General features: G+C 35.2%; 1 protein-coding gene across 3 annotated transcripts in view; it reads right to left on the bottom strand.

The window, feature by feature from the left end:
• Nucleotides 1–992: 992 nt before the first annotated feature.
• Nucleotides 993–10,852, bottom strand: part of ACYP2 (acylphosphatase 2) — a 175,796-nt gene continuing 165,936 nt past the window's right edge. For 2 of the 3 annotated variants that reach the window (XM_063078460.1, XM_063078461.1), the window contains one exon: nt 993–1,845. In XM_063078460.1, coding sequence (XP_062934530.1) covers nt 1,731–1,845 — 115 coding nt within the window. In that variant the 3' untranslated portion in view covers nt 993–1,730. The remainder of the gene's footprint in view (nt 1,846–10,852) is intronic. The other variant, XM_063078463.1, reaches the window with a different exon arrangement.

Here is a 10,852-nt window from a genome sequence, read left to right as displayed (position 1 = left end):
ATCTTGCAGCAGGTAGAGGAGAGGCAGGCCTGAATTCTTTCTCCATGCCATAAAGTGTAGCAAAGGAGATTTGTTCCACGGATAGATTGGTAGTTTTAACCTGTACTCACAAGAGACTTGAAATTATCCAAGGAAGTGTAAAAGAAAATATAACTTTAACATGCATAATTTGTTTCTGTATTTAATGCTTGCTAAAAATGAGAAAACATAACTAACACCATTTTAAGAAAGGCAGGCCCCAACACAGCCCTGACACACTGAATTCCAGGAAGGGAGTAAAACAGTAAAACACCACCTGGTTCAAGGAACTGACTGACCAGTTCCTTATCTATAAGCCACCTGGAAGATAAACGATTGAGGAATGCACTGTTCCTTATCGGGGTGCCAGCTCGCTAAAGCCCACCAATAAATCTAAAGGCGCCACAGATAACCAACAACTCCTCCTGTCACAAAAGTTTGTCCAGAAAAACTGTATAAAAAGTGCTTGTATTGTAAGATTGGGGTCGCTTCTGTCCAGGAGACTAAGTGACCCCAGCATGCTGGAATTAAACTCCTCTTGCTTGATTGCAACGGTCTCTGTCTCATGGTCTTTGTGAAGTGAGCCATCCCTGTGTGTGGAATTTGTGTATGGTGCACAGCTCTTACAGAAGGAAGAAAAGGGAGACCAAGTGTGCAGGGCTCCAGGGACACCCTCTCCCTTCCCCTATAATCCCCATTTCAATTACACAAGTTGTCCTTTTTTAAAAACTTGTTTTATGTATTCAAAAATTTTGTTTTAATGAAAGGTTCCATTGCTATAAAAATTTGGAAGTCACTGAAAAATATACGCAAGTATATGGCAACAACATTTGAAATTCCCCAGTATTTTGCATTAAAGGTCTTTCTTCCTTTTTTAAACATTATAATTCTGATATAGAAATGAACCTTCCCCTTTAAATATTCTGTTGCTTAATTATCATTTACATGAGAAAATCCTGAAATGATAGTCCAAATTTGGGGGACAGCATTATATGATTTATTTAGACTCTGAGTTCCTTTTCTGGTTAACAGGACATCCATTGTGTGTTGTTGATAAAAATCTTGCTGCTTGGTATACCAAAATTGTAACTTCTTATCAGCCACCATCACCTGGCCTGAATGTTCACTGTACAGAATGACATTCACAGAAGGCATTATGTAGCTCCAACCTAAGTACTGAATCATGTTCACATTTAACCAGAAATTTGAAAATGAACTCTTCATTGATGTTATTTTATGGGTATATTGATCATCATATACATTTTTTTCTAACCACTGATTCTTCAAAGACTTTAATAACAAATTATTATTTGGAAGTTTTTAGAATTCACTGCAGATAACAGTACCTAAAAATAATTTTTAAGTGGGCAACTTTATTATTTTATGTCTAGCCAAATCACATGTATATTGTAATGTTCATTGAAATTAAAGACTCCATGAGACAAGTTTAAGTTGAAGATTCATATTAAATATTTTGTAAAGACATTTTAATCTTAGAATACTATGTTTCTGCTTGTTAAAAATATAGTTAAATAATAAAATTATTTAAGTGTTAGACATTTTTTGGTAACATACATAATATTGTAGCATTCAGAACAGAAAATTCCCTTTTTTATCCTACTCTGCTACTACTGTTTTTCTAGTACATAGACTTAAGAATAATATGGTGTGTATTATGCAGTGTAAGCATTATAATTTTTATTTCTCCTCCATTAGTATCGAACACTAAAGTTAGAGTATTCAAGTTTAGAGATGGTTTTTTCATTAGAAAAATCCGTGCGGTCAATGCGAGAACTAGGACTCCCAACCTTGCTCAGCCAGGATTTCCTACAAAAAATAAATAAAAAAATAAAAATTAGCATATAAACTATATGTGGATCAGCTAAAATGATCTCACAATAGGTATTAATGCAAATTTACTTTTATTAAGTAATTTTTGCATATAATGGGATACATAAATTTATTTGTATATATCATTCTAAGAATACCATAGAGTATAATATATAATTAAATATGAACAAAGAAAAGCTAATAACAAATTAAGCACCATCAATGCATGATAATTTCATATTAGGGTTATTTCTCCCCTCTTAAAACACTCCAAGGTCACTGTTACCTAGTTCTTATAAGCAAAAGGTTCAAAATATTTTTACAAAGAGATCAGTAATAAAAACAATTCACTATTGTTTTCTCACTAACACATGGTAAATTTTTATGTATTTTTCATATATTTTTATAGAAATGTATTTTATACATATTTTATATATTTTTATTTTATATATATTTATGTATATATTTTTTATGTATATACATGTGTCTAATTTATACATTTGGATACTTACCTGAGATGCTTCCTACATAATTCAGGCCTAGTGTATATTGCTGACACCTCAGATAATACTTGAAGATTTTTCTAGAATCTTTATATTAATTAGTTGAGAATAATTAATAACATGAGGCTGTTTTATACAAGTCATGCCTGTTATCCTAGATGCTTGTAGAAACATCCTATGAGTTTCCTTATATCCCCAAAGTTATTTCAGATTGTGAAGCTAGAGCTATATACATCTGTGCAATATCATATATAACAATCTCATATAACCTCAGATTAAAAATATTTTCTAGGCCAAAGTTTTCTGACTAGCTGAAAATTACTCTCAATCAGGCTAGAGAAGAACTCCAATGATACACATTGCTTTTCAACCCTTTCTTTTGTTATTTGTGACAATTTCACCAGATGCGGTTAACTTCAACTTTTCTTTTTTAGAACCTAAGCCATCAGCATAGTAACACATTTTATTTTCTTCAACTCATTTAGCTAAAATCTTAAAAATGTTAATTTCATGTGCTGAAGAAGAAAGTTCAGTTTTTATAAAAAGGATCTGATGGCTTCAATTTTATTAATCAAATCTCCTTGAAACCGTCTAAAATACAAAGGCCAGAAATAATAATGAAAGCTACATTTATTGAGCACTGTCTGCCACACATTATACACGTATTATTTCCTTTACTCCACATATGACCTCTGTAAGTCATAGTCTGTTATTACCCCAGGTCATTGAAAGAGAGGAAAGAGAGAAACATAAGTGTTAAGAAACATGCCCACGGTGGTAGCAGTGGTGGTGGTGAGAAGTCAGATTCTGAATATACTTTGAAGGCATAGTTAAGTGGATTTGTTGACAGATTGGATGTGGGTGTGAGAAAAGGAGAGGAGTGAAGGATGACACCAGAGTTTTTGGTTTGAGTAACTAGTTGCCTGGGGTTGTCATTTACTGAAATGGAGAGACTGTGAGAGGAGAAGATTTGAGGGGAAGATCAGAAGTTCAATTTTGGAATATTGTATTTGAGATGTCTATTTGACATCCAGGTGAGATGTTGGTAGGCAGATAGATCTATCAGTCTGGCTAGAGGAAATAAAATTTGGAATTTGTCAGTAGATAGACAGTATTGAAAGCCATTAAGTTTGGCTGGGATCATCAAGAAAATGAATATAGATAGAAAAGAGAAGTCCCATGACTGTACCTTGGGTACTACAATGTTAAGAGCTTAAGAAGAAGTGGAAGAACCACCAAAGGAGAAGAAGAAAGCATCCGTGTGGAATGAGAAAAACTGGGAGAGCATAGTGTCCTGGAAGCCAAATGAAGTCTTCAGGGAGCAGAAAGGGGATCAACCAGGCCAATGCTGCTGGCAGGTCATGTGCAATAAGAACAGAAAATTGACCATTGCATTTAGTGACATGAACGTCACTGATGACCTTGACAAGAGTTTTGGTGGCATGAAAGCCATAACTGAATGGGATCATGAGAGAATGAGAAGAGTGAAATAGGAACCAGTGAATCCAAAACAAGGACTAGTGGGCATAGGAACTTCCATGACTAATCCATGTGAACTGGTAATTCAATGTATTGAGCTAGATGAGAGACTGACTATCTACCTGCATCTGGTCCTCAACACCATCAGGAACTTCTTTACCAGCCCACATATCGCCAAGGAGGAATCTATGCCACTGATAGGGGTAGAATGGTTGTGGTGTTGGGAGATTCAGCTCTGTTGACACTGTGGGAAGGATGGCCACTTTGTGTCATTCCTGTTGCTAGGAATCACTTTGACTGACCTGCCTACTCACCTAGGAGTATTCTGGTCATCTGTCACTTGGCAAGCCCTAAGATCTCACTCTTCATGTGCTGCTCTTGCAGTCAGTCTTTGATAGGTGTGGATCAGGTATGGAGAAGGCTGAACTAAGAGTTCTTCTAGCAAAAAAGTAACTAGTTGCAAAATTTTACAAAATTTTATGTCTAATTAGTGAAGATGTGTGTGGAATAGGATATTATATATAATCATTCACCCTTAGAAGAGAAGCACTTAATCAAACAGTACCAATTAATTCAGTTTAATAAATATTTAAGTGGCACTTTATGCAAATCATATTCTAAATACTGGAGGGCATACATGGAGATTTAAAATGGAATTCCTTCCCTCAGTATATTACAGCCTAATAGAAGATTTGGAAAATAATAAAAATGACTATAAGGCAGAATGTGATATACAATGTGATTTATATAAAGGGAGAGAGGAATTGAGGGTGTTAACTCTGGTCAAGGTACTCAGAGACATCTTTGTGATAGCAACAAGAGTTGGGCTAAGTTTTAAAGAAAACAGTGACTTTTCAAATCTTAGAATGGGGAATGCCAACTTAAGTATGACAGGAAACCAAGAAGCATAGGAAAAATATTGATAACGTTAATTTATTTAAAAATGTAACATTTTTGAATGGTCAAAAGATAGTCTTCACCAAAGCCAAAACAAACAGCAAATTGGAAAACACTTGCTACTTTCTTACTATACAAAGAGCGCTTAAAAATCAATATACAAAAGATGGCCATACAATGGAAAAACGGGCAAAGAACTAAGCAGATGAAAGGGAAAGAATTATGAATAGCAAATAAATATGTAAAAATATTCTCACTCTTACTCACAATTTTTAAAAATACAAATAAAGCAAGAATGAGACACCATCTGTCATTTATGAAATGGCACAGATTTAAAAGTTTGATAATATCTAGTAGAGGCAGGATGTGGAGAAAAAATGCACTTTTCTACATTATTGATGAAAATGCAAATTGCTACCTAACAAATTATTAAATGTCCACATCTTGTAGATATAGAGAGGGTACCGTGGGATATAGACTTTGAGAAAGTTAAGGCCTCAACATTCAGTGTGTAACTTTCACTGAATCCCTGTTTTCAGCACTATATCTTTTTCTCAACAGTACCTATAAGACCCTCTCCATAGAATGAAACTCTGGCTTCTGCATGGCTAAGGGGATGGGATGGGGTGGGGGATGGCAGCTGCTCCCCAGTGTGGTGTGGGGGATAACTGCTTATTAAACCAATTTGGAATTAGTCCTTCTGTTTTTAGCTCCACCTTCATGCTCAGTTCCAGTGGCCTAAGCCTTGGGAGGGTTCCACTGTGCTAACTGGGCCATTTCTCAGCTTTCACACTCATAGGTTTACAATTCAGGTCTGCATTACCACCTGCTCATCTCTTTTCTAGTTTCCAAAGTTTTGTTGCTGTAGCTTTCTCTCCCATTTTTTGTCCATGCTATAGATTGGATGACCACCCTTCCCCGCCACCTCATCCCCACTGTTAACTGTTGAGAGTGGGAAATCCTATTATGGTAATCGAAATGTGGGTCCCTAAAGAAGTGATTAGGTTGTAGGACCATGTCCTAGTGAATAAAAATAGTGGTCAGGGGCGTGGTTCAGAGGGCTTTAATGGAGAGCGAATGAGGAGGTTAGTCTCTCTCTGCTTCCACCATCCTGCAATGTAAGACCCCTGGATCACCGTCACCACCACCAGATGTGTTCCTTGATCTTTAGACTTCCAAGCCTCTGAAACTGCAAGCAATAAATTTTTTCTTTATAAATCACCCATTTTCAGGTATTTTGTTAGAAGTAACAGAAACAGACTAATACAGTCCTCGTGGGTGTTTAAAACTTTTCAGAAATCCTTTTTACTGATAATTAAGTGGGGTTCAGGAGGTAGCAGAGGTAAATGCATGTGTTCAAAATGTAACTGAAAGTGTGGTATATCCTTTTTAAAATTTTTTTTTTTTCTCCCATTCTGTAGGTTGTCTTTTTGCTCTGTAATTTCTTTTGCTGTGCAGAAACATTTTAGTTTGATATAATCCCATTTGTTTATTTTTCCTTTTGTTGCCTATGTTATTGGGGTCTTATTCATAAAGTCTTTGCTCAGTTCTACTTCCTGAAGTGTTTCCCTCATGTTTTCTTTTAGGAGTTTTATAGTTTCAGGATGTATATTTAAGTTTTTAATTCATTTTGTGTTCATTTTGGTATATGGCAAGAGGCATGGGTCTAGTTTCATTCTTCTACATATGGATGTCCAGTTTTCCCAGCATGATTTATTGAAGAGGGTGTCTTTTCCCCAATGTATGTTCTTGGTGCCTTTGCTGAAGATCCAGAATATACAAGGAACTCAAACAACTTAACAGTAAAAAAAAAAAGCAAATAAACTGATTAAAAAATGGGCAAAGGAACTGAATAGGCATTTCTCAAAGGAAGATATACAAATGGTCAACAGACACATGAAAAAATACTCAACATCACTCAGCATCTGGGACAATCAAATAAAAACCACATTGAGATATCATTTCACTCCAGTTAGACTGGCTATTATCAAAAAGACAGAATAACAAATGCTGGCAAGGATCTGGAGAAAGGGGAATCCTCCTACACTGTTGGTGGGACTGTAAATTGGTGCAGCCATTATGGAAAACTGTATGGAGTTTCCGCAAACAATTACAGATATAACTGCCATGAAATCCAGCCATCCCACTTCTGCATATATACCCAAAGGAATGGAAATCATCATGTCAAAGGGACACCTGTACTCCCATGTTTATTGCAGCTCTATTTACAATAATAGCTAAGAGTTGGAACCAAACTAAATGTCCATCATCGGATGACTGGATAAGGAAAACAGTATATTTATACAATGGAATACTTTTCTGCTGTAAAAAAAAAAAAAAAAAAAAAAAAAGAATGAAATACTGCCATTCACAGCAACACGGATGAATTTAGAGAAAATTATGTGAAGTGAAATAAGCCAGGCACAGAAAGAGAACTATTGTATATCCTCACTTATAAGTGGGAAAAAAGGAAAGGAAAAGGAAAAGGAAAGGAAGAAAGAAAGAAAGGAAGAAAGGAAGGAAGGAAAGAAAGAAAGAAAGAAAGAAAGAAAGAAAGAAAGAAAGAAAGAAAGAAAGAAAGAAAGAAAGAAAGAAAGAAAGGAAAGAAAGAACAATCATGATAAAACATTGAACTTTCAAGAGAAGTGAACAGAACTGAGGTTACCAGAGGTGGGAAAGGGGGAGGTGGAGGGAGGAAAGGGAAAAATTAATAAAGAGCCACAAAAATCGAGTACATTATATAATGAAGAATATGCTAATTATCCTAATTTGAACATCACATATTGCACACAGGTCTTGATATTCAATGCTGTACCCCAAAGATATGTACAATCAGCTATGTTTCAATAAAAAATAAATTTAAAAAATTTTTAATTGACACATATTTATTGTACATATTTATGGGGTATAGAGTTATATTTCAATTCATGTATACAATGTGTGACACTCAAATCAGGATAATTAGCATATCCATCATTGTAAAAATTTATCATATTTTGTGATGAGAGCATTTGAGCTCCTCTGTTCTAGTCATTTGAAAACATACAGTATCCTTTATATTTAAACCTTAGACCATCTGGAATTATGTGATTATAGAAAAAGATGTCTTAATTTTGAATGGCTAGACATTTTCCCCAGCACATTTTACTGAATAATTTATCCTTTCCTACAGATTTCAAATGCAACTATTATCATCTACTAACTTTGTGCGCTATATATGCCTGAGCCTTTTTCTAGACTGTATTAGTCTGTTTCTGTTGCTTATAACAAAATACCTGAAACTGGGCATTTGTAAAGAAACACTATTTATTGCTTTCAGTTTCAGAGGCTGGGAAGCCTAGAGTCCAGAGAACACATCTGATGAAGGCCTTGTTCTTCTTGGTGGCTCTACAGCTGTGCAGGGTGTCACACAGTGAAATGGCTGAGCCAGAGCAAGCTAACACGTTCATTCACTCTCCTTATAAAGCCATTATAACCATGCCCATGACCACATCAATGGATTAATCCATTCCAGAGAGTACAGTCCTCATAATCAAACTACCTCCCAAAGGCCCTGCCTTTTATTTACCATAATAAGATTTTCCACTCTCTTAGCACCCTTACAGTGAGAATTAAGTTTCTAATACATGAGACTTTGGGGGACACATTTACCTAAAACATAGACATTCTATTTGGCTCTATTAATATCTTTGGTTAATCCCTAAATCAGTATCAAACTATTTTAATTATTATAGCTTTAGAATATACTTTAATATCCAGTAGTCACTACACCCCATCCCATTATTCTTCTACTTTTAAATGCTCTTGTTTGTCTCATATAGTCTACCTGATTTTAGCATAATTTTATCCAATCCCTTCATATCCCCTTTTAAATCTAAAAATAATTTGAAGAGAAATAACATTTTAACATTAGTTATTCTTGTCATCAGGAGCAAAAATTTTCTCTACTTTTGTTCAAGTCTTTATGTTCCTCCTGAAAACTTTGTAGTTTGCTTAATTCAGGTCCTGTATTTTTCTTGATAAATTTATTTTTTTTTTTATTTTTATTTATTTATTTTTTTTGTCTTTTTCGTGACCAGCACTCAGCCAGTGAGCGCACTGGTCATTCCTATATGGGATCCGAACCCGCGGCGGGAGAGTCGCCGCGCTCCCAGCGCAGCACTCTACCAAGTGCGCCACGGGCTCGGCCCTTTCTTGATAAATTTATACTTAGTTATATCCTATTTTTCTTTCTATTTTGTACTACTTTTTAATCATTATGTTTTAAAACTGGTATATAGGGAAACTAGTGTTCTCTTATATTGTAATCAGATGACTTGTTGAACTTCCCTAGCAGTATAATAGTTTTTATTTTATTTTCTTTGGGGTTCCTGTGGTTTTCCTAGTAACTACCCCATATCTTTTTTTCTGGATTCATTTTGCTAGTCAATTTTATCACACTGACTGACTTTAATTTCAAATTGCTCTTTATTTTAGGCTCTTGAGCCACATTTTTCTACTAATCTGCCTTTCAGAGAATTGCTACAGTAACTGTGCAGAAAAAGAAAGAATCCTGAACAGTGTTCACCCAGCCAAGGGGCCAGCATGACCATCATACACCACTCTGGCTCCAGCATATTTTACCTATTAGTTTAGTAGACTCAATAAATATTGAATGGATGGTTGGATGAATGGATGAATTACATTTGCTGGAAAGAGACTGAAGTCTAACATTTCTGCTGTAAATCTGAATCTGTTTTGTGTGTGTGTATCTTTCAAGTATTTCTGTTTAAGAAACATGATCCACTGGTAAGCTTTAAAAAACAAAAATAAGAAGGTTCAACTAGTAAAAACAAAAGGATAAGAATGTAAACCAGAAAATTCTATTGGCGGATGTCATGTTACTTGATCATGTGTCTTCCTTCATGCTACTATATATTTTAAATATCTTACGTAGAGGTTTTTAAAATGAAACTAATTTTCACAAAGTCTATTTTATTCCTTCACCGAAATCATGTTGTCTTTAACAATTATAAAGTAGCAATATAAGAAGAGATTTCATTATGGCTGCATTTCTTGTATTCATATGTTTGATGAGGATTAATTATACACAGTTGAGAAACAATATTTTATGGAATGACAAAGGACAATGATCTTGCATGTATTACTTTTAAGTATCCTTCAGGCCATCTTTGCATTAAAAAAATAAATAAAACACAGTGCTGATAAATATTAAATGACCAAGGAAAAATCTGTTTGTTTAAAAAATTAACTATGCTGTATTTTTTTTTCCTATTCACGCAGTCACCAATTATTGGTTCCCTCAGGGTAGCCACAGCGTTCACCAATTCTTTGGTGCAGATGGCATATATTTAGCCTCAAATATAGTAAGTGCCACACATTTATAGCCTTGGCAGTAAGCAAAGAGGCCAGCTGTGGCCTTCTAAAATGCACTTATGTTTTTGCCCTCTGGGGACCCTTCACTGACTGCCCCATGTGAAAAGGGACCCACCTATCTGTTGTATACATCATGGCAATGGTCACTTTCTGTAATTGCTATATTTATGTAATTGTCTATGTATTCACTATGTGCCTCATCCACATTAGAATGCAAATCCTAAGAAGGCAGGTCAGAGTCTTACTCACTGTTAGATTCCCAATATGTCTACATTAGATTCCCTTAATGTCTACAGCTTCCATGTATGGGAGGAAGGGCATTCTAGGGTCCTATACCATCCATACACAGAAAAAAACCCTGAGCTTGACCATGATTTTACCTCATGGAAAAAAAAACCCCCAAAAAACACCTCACTTTTTTTTTTTTTTAATACTCTTTGCAAATTAAAGAAATAGTTGCTATTATTACAGAAAATAATATTTTACTCATGGTAGTCCCCTATGAAATAACAGAAGTAATGAGTATATTCATCTTCTTAAAGGACCGTTGGAAGCCAATGGATCTGAGCTAACAACCTGATTGTAAGCATTGAACCAAGCTTACTCATGGGATTGGTTCATTTTTCTTTGCCAGCTCCCCAATTTTACTGTATATCTTGTCATTGTGAGTTTAGCTAACTATATAAACAAACATGGCAACTGGCATCACCTCAGAATTCAGGGTGATTCTTAGACACCACAGGAGGGCC

This window comes from Cynocephalus volans, chromosome 14 (assembly GCF_027409185.1).
Source record: "Cynocephalus volans isolate mCynVol1 chromosome 14, mCynVol1.pri, whole genome shotgun sequence".
Taxonomy (NCBI): domain Eukaryota; kingdom Metazoa; phylum Chordata; class Mammalia; order Dermoptera; family Cynocephalidae; genus Cynocephalus; species Cynocephalus volans.
The sequence above is the reverse complement of the archived record's forward strand: the minus strand, read 5'-3'. Positions and strand labels throughout refer to the sequence as shown.